We start from the raw sequence: 20,200 nt of genomic DNA on the forward strand, positions 1-20,200 counted from the left end.
AGGAGTTTTTAGAGAAACTCTGTACATTCCAAAGGGTGTGGAGAATAAAAAGTGTGAAAACAGCTGAGAGATACAAAAGTCCACCCATTCTTCACTCAGTAGAAATGCAGATACTGATGTTTTAAAAGACTGTGATTATTACGACCTGTTTTAGTGTCACTCTGGGGACTGAACCTCACGTCATATTAATATTAGGGCTGTCAAGCGAAATGTTCTAAATGAATATGTTTCACATTTTAATACACTAATACACAAACTCAACATAGAGCAGGAAGACTAAATATTCTTGTTAATGAATATTTGAACTCAAATGCGTTGAAAGTTTTATTTTTAATAAAAAGAGAGAGAGAACAGCAATTGAATAAAAAAATAAAAAAATAAAAATACTTCCAAAAATGACACAAAGAATAATATAAATATATAATGTAATATAAATAAGGAGAGCAACAATAAATCCACCACTGAAAAAGAGAAAAAAACTGATTCTGGAGATTCAGACAAAATCTCAGTACAAGGTAAACACAAGCACACACACACACGCACGCACGCGCGCGCGCGCACGCACGCACACACACACACACACACACACACACACACACAGTTTGAGCCATGAGCACCAGATCACACAACTTCAACACAATCCAGCAAAGAAGCTGCACACAGAGGAAACTTAAACACACACAGGAGTCATTAGTTACAGGTGAAAACTATTAATAACAAATGAGGGACACACTGGCGCCATCTGGTGTATGAACAGAGGAAACATGAAAGAGAACAAAAAGGGTAGAAATCTAACAGGAACCTTCAAATCCACACAGTGATCCTGATACTGTTTTTACTTTCCCACATTCATTTCTCATATTTTATTATCTATTAAATGATTCTATGTAGATCACAAGCAGAACATTTATTAAACCATAATCTTATTGTTAGACTCCTTTTAACATGAACATTGTGTTCAACAGTGCTGTATTATTTATTTATTTTTCATCTTATTATTATTGTCTTACTTACACATCTCAATGTAACAGGTACGTCTCAGTGTAACAGGTACGTCTCGGTGTAACAGGTACGTCTCTGTGTAACAAGTACGTCTCGGTGTAACAGGTACGTCTCGGTGTAACAAGTACGTCTCGGTGTAACAGGTACGTCTCGGTGTAACAGGTACGTCTCGGTGAAACAGGTACGTCTCCGTGTAACAGGTACGTCTCGTGTAACAGGTACGTCTCGGTGTAACAGGTACGTCTCGTGTAACAGGTACGTCTCGGTGTAACAGGTACGTCTCAGTGTAACAGGTACGTCTCGTGTAACAGGTACGTCTCGGTGTAACAGGTACGTCTCGGTGTAACAGGTACGTCTCGGTGTAACAGGTAGAGGTGGGACGTAACGGAGTACAAATACTTCGATACTGTAATTAAGTAGATTTTTTTTTTTGTATCAGTACTTTACTCCACTATTTATTTTTCAGACAACTTTTTACTTTTACACAAATATCTACATATTTATAATATAAAATATTATAATATTATAAAATATACATTTTCAAAACAGGCTCGTTACTTTACAACTGATTTCCTGTTACTGCGCGTCTTTTTCAATCCGCTGGTGTATAAAGTCCTGACCCTCACCACAGATCTCTGCTTGTGTTCTGTATGTGGATCTTCAGCCTGGACACATTCATTAGGTAACAACATTTTTTATTTGTTTTGTATTAATATTATATCTACTAGCTGAAAGTATGTTTTTATCGTGCATCTAACATCTAATAAGAAACCATGTAGTAAATTTCATTAGAATCCGTAATGTTATTTTGAAGAGTTTACACTGCGTGAGAAATCACGTTTTTCGCGAGTTAGCCGCGATCCAGGGCGAATTTTTCAAAACCCTTTCTTAGTGAGCACCTAAGACCCAAGAGGAAGGTATGTTCCAAATTTCATTGCAATCCGTTCAGTGGTTTTTGAGATTTCATGATGAGTGAGTGAGTCAGTCAGTGGTATTTCAGCTTTATATACTGTACAGATAGATAGATAGATAGATAGATAGATAGATAGATAGATAGATAGATAGATAGATAGATAGATAGATAGATAGATAGATAGATAGATAGATAGATAGATAGATAGATAGATAGATAGATAGATTGATTTTAGGCTGTCAAAATAAAAATGATATTAAACGGCACTAAATGTTATTAACACGCTATCAATTCAGCACATTTCTGTTTTTACCATTTTTATAAAAAAAAGTATAAATAAATAAATATAAATATAAAAGAGGCGAAATTAAAACCTCCAGCAAAACATACACTTATTCACAATGTCCCTTCTTTACTTAGATCTAAAATAAATAAATAAACTCCAAATAAAAATTTTTTAATCAGTAAACTTTTGTTTTATTTCTGCGCCAAGTCTCAAATCAAATAATAATCTCAGTGACAGGTACGTCTCAGTGTGACAGGTGCGTCTCAGTGACAGGTACGTCTCAGTGTGACAGGTACGTCTCAGTGTGACAGGTGCGTCTCAGTGACAGGTACGTCTCAGTGTGACAGGTGCGTCTCAGTGACAGGTACGTCTCAGTGTGACAGGTGCGTCTCAGTGACAGGTATGTCTCAGTGTGACAGGTGCGTCTCAGTGACAGGTATGTCTCAGTGTGACAGGTACGTCTCAGTGTGAGAGGTGCGTCTCAGTGACAGGTACGTCTCAGTGTGACAGGTACGTCTCAGTGTGACAGGTGCGTCTCAGTGTGACAGGTGCGTCTCAGTGACAGGTACGTCTCAGTGTGACAGGTGCGTCTCAGTGACAGGTATGTCTCAGTGTGACAGGTACGTCTCAGTGTGACAGGTGCGTCTCAGTGACAGGTATGTCTCAGTGTGACAGGTACGTCTCAGTGTGACAGGTACGTCTCAGTGTGACAGGTGCGTCTCAGTGACAGGTATGTCTCAGTGTGACAGGTACGTCTCAGTGTGACAGGTGCGTCTCAGTGACAGGTATGTCTCAGTGTGACAGGTACGTCTCAGTGTGACAGGTGCGTCTCAGTGACAGGTATGTCTCAGTGTGAGAGGTGCGTCTCAGTGACAGGTGCGTCTCAGTGTGACAGGTGCGTCTCAGTGACAGGTACGTCTCAGTGTGACAGGTACGTCTCAGTGTGACAGGTACGTCTCAGTGTGAGAGGTGCGTCTCAGTGACAGGTACGTCTCAGTGTGAGAGGTGCGTCTCAGTGACAGGTACGTCTCAGTGTGACAGGTGCGTCTCAGTGACAGGTACGTCTCAGTGTGACAGGTGCGTCTCAGTGACAGGTACGTCTCAGTGTGACAGGTGCGTCTCAGTGACAGGTATGTCTCAGTGTGACAGGTGCGTCTCAGTGACAGGTATGTCTCAGTGTGACAGGTACGTCTCAGTGTGACAGGTGCGTCTCAGTGACAGGTATGTCTCAGTGTGACAGGTACGTCTCAGTGTGACAGGTGCGTCTCAGTGACAGGTATGTCTCAGTGTGACAGGTACGTCTCAGTGTGACAGGTGCGTCTCAGTGTGACAGGTGCGTCTCAGTGACAGGTACGTCTCAGTGTGACAGGTGCGTCTCAGTGACAGGTATGTCTCAGTGTGACAGGTACGTCTCAGTGTGACAGGTGCGTCTCAGTGACAGGTATGTCTCAGTGTGACAGGTACGTCTCAGTGTGACAGGTACGTCTCAGTGTGACAGGTGCGTCTCAGTGACAGGTATGTCTCAGTGTGACAGGTACGTCTCAGTGTGACAGGTGCGTCTCAGTGACAGGTATGTCTCAGTGTGACAGGTACGTCTCAGTGTGACAGGTGCGTCTCAGTGACAGGTATGTCTCAGTGTGAGAGGTGCGTCTCAGTGACAGGTGCGTCTCAGTGTGACAGGTGCGTCTCAGTGACAGGTACGTCTCAGTGTGACAGGTACGTCTCAGTGTGACAGGTACGTCTCAGTGTGAGAGGTGCGTCTCAGTGACAGGTATGTCTCAGTGTGAGAGGTGCGTCTCAGTGTGACAGGTACGTCTCAGTGTGACAGGTGCGTCTCAGTGACAGGTATGTCTCAGTGTGAGAGGTGCGTCTCAGTGACAGGTATGTCTTAGTGTGAGAGGTGCGTCTCAGTGACAGGTATGTCTCAGTGTGAGAGGTGCGTCTCAGTGACAGGTATGTCTCAGTGTGAGAGGTGCGTCTAAGTGACAGGTACATCTCAGTGTGACAGGTATGTCTCAGTGTGACAGGTGCGTCTCAGTGACAGGTATGTCTCAGTGTGAGAGGTGCGTCTCAGTGACAGGTATGTCTCAGTGTGAGAGGTGCGTCTCAGTGACAGGTATGTCTCAGTGTGAGAGGTGCGTCTAAGTGACAGGTACATCTCAGTGTGACAGGTATGTCTCAGTGTGACAGGTGCGTCTCAGTGACAGGTGCGTCTCAGTGTGAGAGGTGCGTCTCAGTGCGACAGGTGCATTGTGCGTCACTGTAAACCGGCTGAGTGAAGCCATTCTGGACAACATGATACATAACAGCTGGCTGAACATATAACTGAAACGAAGGAAAGGGCGCACCCCACACTTTGAGAACCACTACTGTAATCTATAAACACAAACACAACTGGCTGAAGAGCTGAATGTGTTCTACTCTCGGTTTGAAAAGTCCAGTTTAACTGACGGTCAAACTGACGAAGATCTCTGTGCCCACCTTAATCTGTCAGTGGATCTCCATCTTCCTGACAGATAGGCAGCAGATAGTGATGCTGGGAAAACTCACATCACTCACACACTGTCCAACCTCCAAGATCTTCACACCTCAGAAGTGATGAAAAGGGTTAAAAAAAATCTCTTTGGACCCCATACACACCGAGCCATTAAATGAAGCGAGTCCTCCTGGGTATAGTTACATACACCAACCCCGTCTAAATGGCAGAGGAGGCGGAGTCACAGCTATTTATAATAATAATCTAAGCGTCACACAAAAGACAACACAAATGTAAAACATTTGAAGTTCTTTACACCAACATAAAATATTCAGTGTCTGAAAGCAGGTCCAGTCAGACAATTCCACTCATTATTATTTATAGACCCCCAGGGGCCCGACTCTGATTTTCTCATAGAATTTGCAGATTTCATCACAAATTTAGTTACTTCTCTAGACAAAGCATTAATTGTTGGTGATTTTAACATTCATTTTGATAATCAGGAAGACTCCTTAAGAGCAGCTGTTGTGTCCATTCTAGATTCAGTTGGAATTAATCAGAATGTTATAGGACCCACTCATAGTGGTGACACACTCTCGATTTGTTGTTAACATTTGGATTAAAAATAAAAAACGTAGTCATAATTCCACAGTCTGAAGTTATTTCAGACCATTATCTCATCTCGTTTAAAATCTGCCTCAGTCATTGCATTACTACTTCACCACGTTATCGTGTTAAGCGTACTTTCACGTCAGCTACAGCAGCGCGTTTTATTAACAATCTTCCAGAAATTACGATATTAGATAGATCTCCGTCTGACCCTGCAGAGCTCCACTGGGCCACTAAACACCTAGAATCAACATTACGTTATACCCTAGATGATGTAGCTCCCCTTAAGACCAAAATGATCAGGGAGAAAAAATTAGCACAGTGGTATAATGATCATACACGCACCTTAAAACAGACCACTCGAAAATTAGAACGTGAATGGCGTCAAACAAAATTAACAGTATTTCAAATAGCATGGAAGGGGAGCCTCCTAATTTATAGAAAATCTCTTAGTGCTGCTGATCAGCATATTTCTCCACCCTCATAGAAAATAACAAGCATAATCCTAGATTTCTATTCAGCACGGTAGCAAAATTAACAGGGAATAAAAGCACTGCACTCACATGCACACCATCAATAGGTAGTAATGATTTCATGAACTTTTTTAATAATAAAATTAAAAACATCAGGCAAACAATCCAGACGGTTAATATAAAGCCAAATTATTTTACAAGTAACCCTGTAGACAGCAGTGTAATTATAACAGACAATCAATTACAAAGTTTTACTCCTATTCACGAGAATGACTTCATTTCATTAATTTCCTCATCAAAATCATCAACCTGCATTCTCGATCCCTTGCCTACAAGTTTCTTTAAACAGATCATTCCAGAGGTAATTGAACCTGTTTTAAAAATAATAAACTCTTCCATTAGCACTGGTTTTGTACCAAAATCCTTCAAACTGGCAGTTATCCACCCCCTAATTAAGAAACCTGACCTTGACCCATGTCAGCTGTCCAACTACAGTCCAATATCAAATCTCCCCTTCATAGCCAAAATTTTGGAAAAGGTTGTAGCACAGCAGTTCTGCTCACACCTACTTATGAATAATATTTATGAAATGTATCAGTCAGGATTTCGGCCTCATCATAGCACAGAGACGGCACTAGTTAAGGTGGTAAATGACCTGTTATTGGCCTCTGATCAGGGTTTTGTCTCCTTACTTGTTTTGCTCGACCTCAGTGCAGCTTTTGACACCATTGATCACACTATACTACTTGCTAGACTTGAGAACGTTGTTGGAATAAAGGTAACGGCTCTCTCTTGGCTCAGGTCTTATTTGACTGATCGCTATCAGTTTGTTGATGTTAATGGTGAGTTCTCCACACTCTCTGAGGTAAAGTTTGGTGTTCCTCAAGGATCTGTCTTAGGCCCTCTGCTTTTCTCTTTATATATGCTGCCTCTTGGTGAAATTATTCATAAACATGGGATTCGCTTCCATTGCTATGCTGATGATACACAGCTATATATTTCAGCAAAGCCAGATGAGAGAGATCAGCTTAACAATGTTAAAAAATGTGTAAAGGACATTAGACAGTGGATGCTCGATAACTTTCTTCTGCTAAACTCAGATAAGACGGAAGTACTTTTACTAGGACCACATGCAGCTAGAAGAAAACTTTCCGATTACGTAGCATCTCTGGATGGTGTTTCTGTTTCAGCGTGTACAGCAGTCAAAGACCTTGGTGTGATTATTGACTCGAGTCTTTCCTTTGAGGCTCACGTGAATAATATCACCAGGATCGCCTCCTTTCACCTTAGAAATATTGCTAAAATTAGAAATATGATGTCGTTACAGGATGCAGAAAAACTAGTTGATGCTTTTGTAACATCTAGATTAGACTACTGTAACGCTTTACTGTCTGGGTGTTGGAGTAAGTGCAGAAATAAGCTTCAGTTAGTTCAGAATGCAGCAGCAAGAGTCCTCACTAGATCTAGGAAATATGACCACATCATCCCTGTATTAATCATCTACACTGCTCCCAATTACATCTCACACTGATTATAAAATTCTACTACTGACATATAAAGCACTTAACGCTCTCACGCCGCAGTATCTGAGTGAACTTCTGTACCAGTATGATCCTTCACGCCTACTTAGATCAAAAGGGGCAGGCTATCTGTTGGTTCCTCCAATAATGAAGATTACAGCAGGGGGCAGATCTTTCTCTTATAAACCCCACAGTTATGGAACAACCTTCCTATCAGTGTTCGGGACTCAGACACAGTCTCAGTGTTCAAGTCGAGGTTGAAAACATATTTATTCAGTCAAGTCTTTAATCAGTAGATTTTTTCTCAGGTAAAGGCTCAGATCTGGAGGGAACATTGATATAGAGTGTTTGGTGAACTGGGATATTTGTACGCTGTCGTCCCCTCACATTCACGTGTTCACTCAGGTTTGTTGATGGTGGTGTGGTGGGTCGTCTCTTATCCCAGAGATCCCTCATGTCTGTGTTGCCTTTGTCTGTTCTCCCTTTTAGTTATGCTGCCATAGCGAGTCTTGCCGGAGTCCAAACTGCACAGTGACTTTAACTCTCATGCAACAATAGGTACACTTAATAATCCATATCCTTCTCTTCCTGTCACCCTCTTCTCTCTCTCTCTCTCTCTCTCTCTCTCTCTCTCTCTCTCTATCTCAGTCGAGTTAAACATGCTCCTGAGGCTCCAGTGATCACTGTTCCTGCCCCTCTCCCCCCCGTGGATCTTCCCACTTCATCCAGGCCTGCCTCTGGATAGTGTTCTCTTTGACTGGAGGCCACTCTGTGCAGCTGGGGAAGGTTTGTCATCAACGCCTTGGGTGGTTCCATGAAATTCCGGAGTAAGAACGGGAGCTTTGAGGATGGATTGGACTGTAGTTGATGTCAACAGTCTCCTACACTGACTCAGAAATACACTTCGCTTTTGATCATCATCACTGCACCCCGCAACATTGTATACCCGCCACAAATGGACATTCGGTGTAACCCAGATGAGGATGGGTTCCCTCTTGAGTCTGGTTCCTCTTAAGGTTTCTTCCTTATGCCATCTCGGGGAGTTTTTCCTTGCCACAGTCGCCAGTCGCCACCGGCTTGTTCATCAGGGACAAACTTACTCATAAAGAACATATTCATTTTTAATCACCGCATTATCTGTGTAAAGCTGCTTCGAGACAATGTTCATTGTTAAAAGCGCTATACAAATAAAAATTAATTGAAATTGAATTGAAATTTCTTTTGTCTACTTGTCCAAATACAGCGCACTCACCATACCTTCTAACTGTAACCCATGTTGTCTTTCCTGTGTCTGTGTGGTGTAGAGGTTAGAGTTGCAGTCTTTACTACACAATATTCCTAGTTTTATTTATTTGTCTCATAGTTCAAATTTGGGTTTAGTTTTCATTAGTTTTTTTAATTAAAGACCAGAAAGGTTCTTTAAAACATACACTATTTGCATAATTCAGCCAGCAATAGTAGAAGGTGGATTTGAACCAGGAATCTCAAAGCATTGGAGTAAGGTTTTCAACCTCCAGGCCACAATCACTCACCCAATGACATGCTCTATTTTTTGCAGTTTTATTGTTTTTTTTTTAAATACAAATACTTAATAAAGAAGCCAAAGCAGGATTTGAACCCTAACCATTGCACAGTAAGGAGCAACTCACTCTTATCCCTCTGAGCCATGAAGTCTGAAAACAGCTCGAGCTACTGCTGGCTTTAGCATAAAGCAATTAACATACAACATAGAATTTGTTCCTGTAAACATTCAAAAAAAGATTGAAATATCTTTTGCCTGCTTCAGTGGACTAGGAGTTTTTTTTATTTTTTTTATTTTACATATTAACAGCAGGGGCTAACCCAGCCATTAGGGGGGCACAAGCCAGTGCACTCTTAGTGCCGGTCCCAAGCCCGGGTAAATGGGGAGGGTTGCGTTAGGAAGGGCATCCAGCGTAAAACATGTGCCAAATCAAATATGCGGATCACAAATGAGAATTTCATACCGGATCGGTCGAGGCCCGGGTTAACAACGACCGCCACAGGTATCGTTAGCCGACAGGGTACCGGTGGAAATTGGGCTACTGTTGGCCGAAGAAGGAGAAGGAGAGGAGGAAGGCGTCTACAGAGACGGCAGGGAAAGGAGCAGTGTAGGAGAGTAGAGGTTCGGGTTGGTACTTTAAATGTTGGTACTATGACGGGTAAAGGGAGAGAGATAGCTGATATGATGGAGAGGAGAAAGGTAGATGTGTTGTGTGTTCAGGAGACCAAGTGGAAAGGGAGTAAGAGCAGGAACATTGGAGGTGGGTTTAAACTGTTCTATCATGGTGTGGATGGAAAGAGAAATGGTGTAGGGGTGATTCTGAAGGAAGCGTACAGTAAGAGTGTAGTGGAGGTGAAGAGAGTTTTTGATAGGGTGATGATCGTGAAGGTGGAAGTTGAAGGGATCATGATAAATGTCATCAGTGCCTATGCTCCACAAGTTGGCTGTGAGATGGAGGAGAAGGAAAGATTCTGGAGTGAATTAGATGAAGTGGTAGATGGTGTCCCTAGAAATGAACAATTGGTGATTGGGGCAGACTTTAATGGACATGTAGGTGAGGGGAACAGAGGTGATGAGGAGGTGATGGGTAGGTATGGCCTAAAGGAGAGAAATGTGGAAGGGCAGATGGTGGTAGATTTTGCTAAAAGGATGGAAATGGCAGTGGTGAACACGTATTTTAAGAAGAAGGAGGATCATAGGGTGACGTATAAGAGTGGAGGAAGGTGCACACAGGTGGATTATGTTCTATGTAGGAGATGCAACCTGAAGGAGATTGGAGACTGTAAGGTGTTGGCGGGGGACAGTGTAGCTAGACAGCATCGGATGGTGGTCTGTAGGATGGTTTTGGAGGTGAAGAAGAAGAGGAGGAGAGTAAGGACATCTGGAAATAGAAAGCAAGACAAGGAGACGTGGTGGTGGAATGAGGAAGTGCAGGAGAGCATTAGGGGAAAGAGGTTGGCAAAACAGAAGTGGGATCGACAGGGTGATGAGAAAAGTAGGCAGGAGTACAAGGAGATGCGGCAGCAGGTTAAAAGGGATGTGGCGAAAGCCAAGGAAAAGGCATATGAGGAGCTGTATAAGAGGTTGGACACTAAGGAAGGAGAAAAGGATTTGTAGCGATTGGCCAAGCAGAGGGACCGAGCTGGGAAGGATGTACTGCAAGATAGAACAGTAAAGGATGGAAAGGGAAATGTGTTGACTAGTGAGGAGAGTGTGTTGAGAAGATGGAGGGAGTATTTTGAGCAGCTGATGAATAAGGAAAATCAGAGAGAGAGAAGGTTGGAGGATGTGGAGTTGGTGAAGCAGGATGTAGATAGGATTAGTAAGGAGGAATTGAGAGCAGCGATTAAGAGGATGAAGAATGGAAAGTCGGTTGGACCAGATGACATACCGGTAGAAGCGTGGAGATGTTTAGGAGAGATGCAGTGGAGTTTTTAACCAGATTGTTTAACAGGATTCTGGAAGGTGAGAAGATGCCTGAGGAATGGAGAAGGAGTGTGCTGGTACCGATCTTTAAGCATAAGGGAGATGTGCAGATCTGCAGTAACTACAGGGGAATAAAGTTGATCAGTCACACCATGAAGTTATGGGAAAGAGTAGTGGAAGCCAGGCTGAGAGAAGAGGTGACCATCTGTGAGCAACAGTATGGTTTCATGCCGAGGAAGAGTCAGGTGTGCGCTTCATCTCACCTTCTCTACACACACACACGAGTCAGGTGTGCGGCTCATCTCACCTTCTCTACACACACACTCGAGTCAGGTGTGCGGTTCATCTCACCTTCTCTACACACACACTCGAGTCAGGTTTGCGGTTCATCTCACCTTCTCTACACACACACTCGAGTCAGGTTTGCGGTTCATCTCACCTTCTCTACACTCACAGGAGTCAGGTGTGCGGTTCATCTCACCTTCTCTACACACACACGAGTCAGGTGTGCGGTTCATCTCACCTTCTCTACACACACACACGAGTCAGGTGTGCGGTTCATCTCACCTTCTCTACACACACACGAGTCAGGTGTGCGGTTCATCTCACCTTCTCTACACACACACGAGTCAGGTGTGCGGTTCATCTCACCTTCTCTACACACACACACACGAGTCAGGTGTGCGGTTCATCTCACCTTCTCTACACACACACACACACGAGTCAGGTGTGCGGTTCATCTCACCTTCTCTACACACACACGAGTCAGGTGTGCGGTTCATCTCACCTTCTCTACACACACACACACGAGTCAGGTGTGCGGTTCATCTCACCTTCTCTACACACACACACGAGTCAGGTGTGCGGTTCATCTCACCTTCTCTACACACACACACACTCGAGTCAGGTGTGCGGTTCATCTCACCTTCTCTACACACACGAGTCAGGTGTGCGGTTCATCTCACCTTCTCTACACACACACGAGTCAGGTGTGCGGTTCATCTCATCTTCTCTAGACACACACACACACACACACACACACACACACACACACGAGTCAGGTGTGCGGTTCATCTCACCTTCTCTACACACACACACACACGAGTCAGGTGTGCGGCTCATCTCACCTTCTCTACACACACACTCGAGTCAGGTGTGCGGTTCATCTCACCTTCTCTACACACACACTCGAGTCAGGTTTGCGGTTCATCTCACCTTCTCTACACACACACTCGAGTCAGGTTTGCGGTTCATCTCACCTTCTCTACACTCACAGGAGTCAGGTGTGCGGTTCATCTCACCTTCTCTACACACACACGAGTCAGGTGTGCGGTTCATCTCACCTTCTCTACACACACACACGAGTCAGGTGTGCGGTTCATCTCACCTTCTCTACACACACACGAGTCAGGTGTGCGGTTCATCTCACCTTCTCTACACACACACACGAGTCAGGTGTGCGGTTCATCTCACCTTCTCTACACACACACGAGTCAGGTGTGCGGTTCATCTCACCTTCTCTACACACACACACACGAGTCAGGTGTGCGGTTCATCTCACCTTCTCTACACACACACACACACGAGTCAGGTGTGCGGTTCATCTCACCTTCTCTACACACACACGAGTCAGGTGTGCGGTTCATCTCACCTTCTCTACACACACACACACGAGTCAGGTGTGCGGTTCATCTCACCTTCTCTACACACACACACGAGTCAGGTGTGCGGTTCATCTCACCTTCTCTACACACACACACACTCGAGTCAGGTGTGCGGTTCATCTCACCTTCTCTACACACACGAGTCAGGTGTGCGGTTCATCTCACCTTCTCTACACACACACGAGTCAGGTGTGCGGTTCATCTCATCTTCTCTAGACACACACACACACACACACACACACACACACACACACGAGTCAGGTGTGCGGTTCATCTCACCTTCTCTACACACACACACACACACACGAGTCAGGTGTGCGGTTCATCTCACCTTCTCTACACACACACACACACGAGTCAGGTGTGCGGTTCATCTCACCTTCTCTACACACACACGAGTCAGGTGTGCGGTTCATCTCACCTTCTCTACATACACACACACACGAGTCAGGTGTGCGGTTCATCTCATCCTTTCTACACACACACACACACACACACACACACGAGTCAGGTGTGCGGTTCATCTCACCTTCTCTACACACAGGAGTCAGGTGTGCGGTTCATCTCACCTTCTCTACACACACACGAGTCAGGTGTGCGGGTTATCTCACCTTCTCTACACACACACACACACACACGAGTCAGGTGTGCGGGTTATCTCACCTTCTCTACACACACACACACACACGAGTCAGGTGTGCGGTTCATCTCACCTTCTCTACACACACACACACACACACACACGAGTCAGGTGTGCGGTTCATCTCACCTTCTCTACACACACACACACACACACACACACGAGTCAGGTGTGCGGTTCATCTCACCTTCTCTACACACACACGAGTCAGGTGTGCGGTTCATCTCACCTTCTCTACACACACACACGAGTCAGGTGTGCGGTTCATCTCACCTTCTCTACACACACACACGAGTCAGGTGTGCGGTTCATCTCACCTTCTCTACACACACACACACACACGAGTCAGGTGTGTGGTTCATCTCACCTTCTCTACACACACACACACACACATGAGTCAGTTGTGCGGGTTATCTCACCTTCTCTACACACACACACACACACACACACGAGTCAGGTGTGCGGTTCATCTCAACACACACGAGTCAGTAACAGAAATTATGGCCAAAGAAAGAAAGTTTCATCACCTGAACCAGGCCTCCAACCTCTTTGGGAGTTGTGTTTGTTTGTAGAGCTGAAGTATGTGAGATGTGGCTCCATCAATATTTATGAGAAACTATTAAAAACCTGCTGCGCCAAAAGCATTTCACATCTGTGAGTTCAGTGCAACACCATCATTTTATTCTTTTTCCACTGCAGCTGATTAGAAGCCATACTACAGACCTGAAGCAGAAAAGAAGCTCAGTGGCTTAAGACTGCAGCTCTTTATTACCTGTAGCTCTGGTTCAAGTCCTGCTTCAGGTTACTCCTGTGCTTCTCTAAATGTTTTGTTCTTATTATAACTTTCTCTTAACCCAGAAGATAAACCCCCTAAAAAAAACACTCATGTAATGACTGATAGCTCAGTAAGTTAAGACTGGTGCTTACTGATATCTGGACCTGAGGTTCAAACCTCTACCCAGGTAATGTTGGAGCTTCTTCAATTGTTTTGTTCTTTATAACAAAGTTCTCGCTGTGCTAGTAGCTCTATACTGTTACACCACTAGTGTGTGTGTATTTACATACATATGTTCACACACACTTTTTGTGTTTGTGTGTAGCTGTATTGCACCTTGGTTTTATAAACACCACAAACATTTAACAGTCTTATCTAATGATCAGTAGTGAAACAGAAGATTAGCATGAAGGAGGATAATGAAAGAGGAGGATGATGAAAGAGGAGGAGGATGATGAAAGAGGAGGAGGATGAAAAATGAGGATGATAAAAGAGGAGGATGAAGGATTTCTGACCAATCAGAGCTCTTATAAAGATTTATTGCAGGCCAAAGATGCAGTAATAATATTTACAATACTCTAATAAAATAAACATTCCTCTGTGTGTGTGTGTGTGTGTGTGTGTGTGTGTGTGTGTGTGTGTGTGTGTGTGTGTGTGTGTGTGTGTGTGTGTGTGTGTAGTACTGACTCGGGAATCTGAAAGTTCTCAAAATCGGTAAACTCTTAAAAAGCTTCTGAATGAACCAGAAAAAATATCAACACTGAAAATCTGCTTTTTTTTTTTTTTTTATCAAAGCTGCAGCCTGAACATCAAACACTCCAGAAATAAAACCTCATTACACACCGCTTACACACACACACACACACACACACACACACACACACACACAAATTACCCCCTGATCCCCAGCACACACACCCTGTATTAGCTGAGACCTAAGAGCCTGAGCTGTGTGTGTGTGTGTGTGTGTGTGTGTGTGTGTGATGATCTACAGTAAAATAAAGGAGAACACGGTGAGACTGATGGAGACGATACTGAGCAGTGACTCTTCTTAGGGTTTCTGTCTCTCAGTCTCCAGGCAGAACTTCTCAAACGCCTCCTCAATCTCCGGCTCCATCTCATCCTCCTCAGCAGAGAGCCTGAACACACACACACACACACACACACACACACGGATCATTAATAGTGTACATTCAGCACAGTGTAGCAGCCCTGCTGTGTGTGTGTGTGCGTGTGTGTGTGTGAGAGAGAGAGACTCACACGTCATTTCCGTTCTCTTCGTAGAATTCTGGGAAGTAATCCTCTCGCTCCAAAATCTCCTGATATTTCTCCGAGTATTCTGTAACACACACAGCTGGAGGGTGAACACACACCACACACACACAATACACAACACACACATATACAATACACAAACACTCACACACACACACACACACAATACAGAAACTCACACTCACAATACACAAACACTGCACAAACACACACACAAACACACACACACACACTACACAAACACACACACATACCTGGGTCAGCAGCTGTGAATGGGGTTCCATCTGCAGTGTAGAAAGTGGGTTCATTCTGTGGGAGAGAAAACAACATCACACACACACACACACACACACACACGTTTAACCCACATCATCTGAGAAGTCTCTAAACTCTGTTTCCCCTTGTTTCCTAATCCCTGTTCCCTAACAATTTACACATTCCATTATCCCGGTCCCTTTTCCCTAATCCCTAACCATAATCCCTAACCATAATCTCTAATATCTAACCCTAATCGCTAACCCTAATCTCTAACCCTAATCTCTAACCCTAATCGCTAACCCTAATCTCTAATCTCTAACCCTAATCTCTAACCCTAATCGCCTATCTCTAATCGCTAACCCTAATCGCTAATCTCTAACCCTAATCTCTAATCTGTAACCCTAATCCCTAACCATAATCTCTAATCTCTAACCCTAATCGCTAATCCTAATCTCTAATCTCTACCCCTAATCTCTAACCCTAATCTCTAACCCTAATCGCTAATCTCTAACCCTAATCTCTAACCCTAATCGCTAACCCTAATCTCTAATCTCTACCCCTAATCTCTACCCCTAATCGCTAATCGCTAACCCTAATCGCTAACCCTAATCGCTAACCCTAATCGCTAATCTCTAACCCTAATCTCTAACCCTAATCTCTAACCCTAATCGCTAATCTCTAAACCTAATCTCTAACCCTAATCGCTAACCCTAATCTCTAATCTCTACCCCTAATCTCTAACCCTAATCTCTAACCCTAATCGCTAACCCTAATCGCTAATCTCTAACCCTAATCGCTAATCTCTAACCCTAATCGCTAACCCAAATCTCTAACCCTAATCGCTAACCCTAATGGCTAACCCTAATCTCTAATCTCTGACCCTAATCGCTAATCTCTAATCTCTGACCCTAATCGCCAATCTCTAACCCTAATCTCTAACCCTAATCTCTAATCTCTAACCCTAATCTCTAATCGCTAATCTCTAATCGCTAACCCTAATCGCTAACCCTAATCGCCAATCTCTAACCCTAATCTCTAACGCTAATCTCTAATCGCTAACCCTAATCTCTAATCGCTAACCCTAATCTCTAATCTCTAACCCTAATCGCTAACCCTAATCTCTAATCGCTAACCCTAATCGCTAACCCTAATCTCTAATCGCTAACCCTAATCGCTAACCCTAATCTCTAATCGCTAACCCTAATCGCTAACCCTAATCTCTAATCGCTAATCTCTAATCGCTAATCTCTAATCGCTAACCCTAATCGCTAACCCTAAACCTAATCGCTAACCCTAAACCTAATCGCTAACCCTAATCGCTAACCCTAATCGCTAACCCTAATCGCTAATCTCTAACCCTAATCGCTAACCCTAATCGCTAATCTCTAACCATAATCGCTAATATCTAACCCTAATCTCTAACCCTAATCGCTAACCCTAATCGCTAACCCTAACCCTAATCTCTAATCGCTAATCTCTAACCCGAATCGCTAACCCTAATCGCTAATCGCTAACCCTAATCGCTAACCCATCGCTAATCTCTAACCCTAATCTCTAACCCTAATCGCCAATCTCTAACCCTAATCTCTAACCCTAATCTCTAACCCTAATCTCTAACCCTAATCTCTAACCGCTAACCCTAATCTCTAACCCTAATCTCTAACCGCTAACCCTAATCTCTAATCGCTAACCCTAATCTCTAATCGCTAACCCTAATCCCTAATCGCTAACCCTGATCGTTAACCCTGATCGCTAACCCTGATCGTTAACCCTAATCACTAACCCTAATCACTAATCTCTAACCCTAATCGCTAACTCTAATCTCTAACCCTAATCTCTAATCTCTAACCCTAATCTCTAATCTCTAACCCTAATCCCTAACCATAATCTCTAATCTCTAACCCTAATCTCTAACCCTAATCTCTAATCTCTAACCCTAATCTCTAACCCTAATCTCTAATCTCTAACCCTAATCTCTAATCTCTAACCCTAATCTCTAACCCTAATCTCTAATCTCTAACCCTAATCTCTAACCCTAATCGCTAATCTCTAACCCTAATCGCTAACACTAATCGCTAATCTCTATCGCTAACCCTAATCGCTAATCTCTAACCCTAATCGCTAACCATAATCGCTAACCCTAATCGCTAACCCTAATCGCTAATCTCTATCGCTAACCCTAATCGCTAATCTCTAACCCTAATCGCTATTCGCTAACCCTAATCGCTAACCCTAATCGCTAATCGCTAACCCTAATCGCTAACCCTAATCGCTAATCTCTAATCTCTAACCCTAATCGCTAACCCTAATCGCTAATCTCTATCGCTAACCCTAATCGCTAACCCTTATCGCTAATCTCTAATCTCTAACCCTAATCGCTAACCCTAATCGCTAATCTCTATCGCTAACCCTAATCGCTAACCCTAATCGCTAATCTCTATCGCTAACCCTAATCGCTAATCTCTAACCCTAATCTCTAACCCTAATCTCTAACCCTAATCTCTAACCCTAACCCTAATCGCTAATCTCTAACCCTAATCTCTAATCTCTAACCCTAATCGCTAACCCTAATCGCTCACCCTAATCGCTAATCGCTAACCCTAATCGCTAACCCTAATCACTAATCGCTAACCCTAATCGCTAATCTCTAACCCTATGTATGTGAGTGTGTGTGTGTGTGTGTGTATATATATGAGTATGTTTGTGTATAAGTGTGTGTGTTTAGAAGAATGCGAGTGTGTGTATGTGAGTGTGTGTGTGTGTGTATATATGAGTATGTTTTTGTATAAGTGTGTGTGTTTAGAAGAATGCGAGTGTGTGTATGTGAGTGTGTGTGTCATGTGTGTGATATGTAATCTCTAATCGCTAACCCTAATCGCTAACCCTAATCTCTAATCGCTAACCCTAATCGCTAACCCTAATCTCTAATCGCTAACCCTAATCGCTAACCCTAATCTCTAATCGCTAATCTCTAATCGCTAATCTCTAATCGCTAACCCTAATCGCTAACCCTAATCGCTAACCCTAAACCTAATCGCTAACCCTAATCGCTAACCCTAATCGCTAACCCTAATCGCTAATCTCTAACCCTAATCGCTAACCCTAATCGCTAATCTCTAACCATAATCGCTAATATCTAACCCTAATCTCTAACCCTAATCGCTAACCCTAATCGCTAACCCTAACCCTAATCTCTAATCGCTAATCTCTAACCCGAATCGCTAACCCTAATCGCTAATCGCTAACCCTAATCGCTAACCCATCGCTAATCTCTAACCCTAATCTCTAACCCTAATCGCCAATCTCTAACCCTAATCTCTAACCCTAATCTCTAACCCTAATCTCTAACCCTAATCTCTAACCGCTAACCCTAATCTCTAACCCTAATCTCTAACCGCTAACCCTAATCTCTAATCGCTAACCCTAATCTCTAATCGCTAACCCTAATCCCTAATCGCTAACCCTGATCGTTAACCCTGATCGCTAACCCTGATCGTTAACCCTAATCACTAACCCTAATCACTAATCTCTAACCCTAATCGCTAACTCTAATCTCTAACCCTAATCTCTAATCTCTAACCCTAATCTCTAATCTCTAACCCTAATCCCTAACCATAATCTCTAATCTCTAACCCTAATCTCTAACCCTAATCTCTAATCTCTAACCCTAATCTCTAACCCTAATCTCTAATCTCTAACCCTAATCTCTAATCTCTAACCCTAATCTCTAACCCTAATCTCTAATCTCTAACCCTAATCGCTAATCTCTATCCCTAATCGCTAATCTCTAACCCTAATCTCTAACCCTAATCCCTAATCTCTAACCCCTGTTCCCTACCCTAAACCCCTAAACTGTATTATTATTATTATGTTAATCCCAAATAATTTTTTCCTGGTGTGTATGTACATACAAGTGTGTATATGTAGAAGTGTTAAGGTTAGGGTTATGTGTATTGATGTGTATATATGAGTATGTTTGTGTATAAGTGTGTGTTTAGAAGAATGCGAGTGTATGTATGTGAGTGTGTGTGTGTGTGTGTATATATGAGTATGTTTGTGTATAAGTGTGTGTGTTTAGAAGAATGCGAGTGTGTGTATGTGAGTGTGTGTGTGTATATATGAGTATGTTTGTGTATAAGTGTGTGTTTAGAAGAATGCGAGTGTATGTATGTGAGTGTGTGTGTGTGTGTGTGTATATATGAGTATGTTTGTGTATAAGTGTGTGTGTTTAGAAGAATGCGAGTGTGTGTATGTGAGTGTGTGTGTGTGTGTATATATGAGTATGTTTTTGTATAAGTGTGTGTGTTTAGAAGAATGCGAGTGTGTGTATGTGAGTGTGTGTGTCATGTGTGTGATATGTAATCTCTAATCGCTAACCCTAATCGCTAACCCTAATCTCTAATCGCTAACCCTAATCGCTAACCCTAATCTCTAATCGCTAACCCTAATCGCTAACCCTAATCTCTAATCGCTAATCTCTAATCGCTAATCTCTAATCGCTAACCCTAATCGCTAACCCTAAACCTAATCGCTAACCCTAATCGCTAACCCTAATCGCTAACCCTAATCGCTAATCTCTAACCCTAATCGCTAACCCTAATCGCTAATCTCTAACCATAATCGCTAATATCTAACCCTAATCTCTAACCCTAATCGCTAACCCTAATCGCTAACCCTAACCCTAATCTCTAATCGCTAATCTCTAACCCGAATCGCTAACCCTAATCGCTAATCGCTAACCCTAATCGCTAACCCATCGCTAATCTCTAACCCTAATCTCTAACCCTAATCGCCAATCTCTAACCCTAATCTCTAACCCTAATCTCTAACCCTAATCTCTAACCCTAATCTCTAACCCTAA

At 43.2% G+C, this 20,200-nt stretch overlaps 1 protein-coding gene across 5 annotated transcripts in view; it reads right to left on the reverse strand.

Annotated features, from left to right (window-relative positions):
• The window catches only part of paip1 (poly(A) binding protein interacting protein 1), a 61,044-nt gene that overhangs the window by 19,130 nt on the left and 21,714 nt on the right, over nucleotides 1-20,200 (reverse strand). For 4 of the 5 annotated variants that reach the window (XM_083527121.1, XM_083527120.1, XM_083527119.1 and 1 more), the window contains 3 exons: nucleotides 15,336-15,390; nucleotides 15,067-15,145; nucleotides 14,329-14,945 (listed from right to left, as the gene is read on the reverse strand). In XM_083527121.1, coding sequence (XP_083383247.1) covers nucleotides 14,858-14,945; nucleotides 15,067-15,145; nucleotides 15,336-15,390 — 222 coding nt within the window. In that variant the 3' untranslated portion in view covers nucleotides 14,329-14,857. Of the gene's footprint in view, nucleotides 1-14,328; nucleotides 14,946-15,066; nucleotides 15,146-15,335; nucleotides 15,391-20,200 lie in introns of those variants that run through there. The other variant, XR_014531123.1, reaches the window with a different exon arrangement.

Source organism: Silurus aristotelis, assembly GCF_946808225.1.
Source record: "Silurus aristotelis genome assembly, chromosome: 23".
Lineage (NCBI taxonomy): Eukaryota > Metazoa > Chordata > Actinopteri > Siluriformes > Siluridae > Silurus > Silurus aristotelis.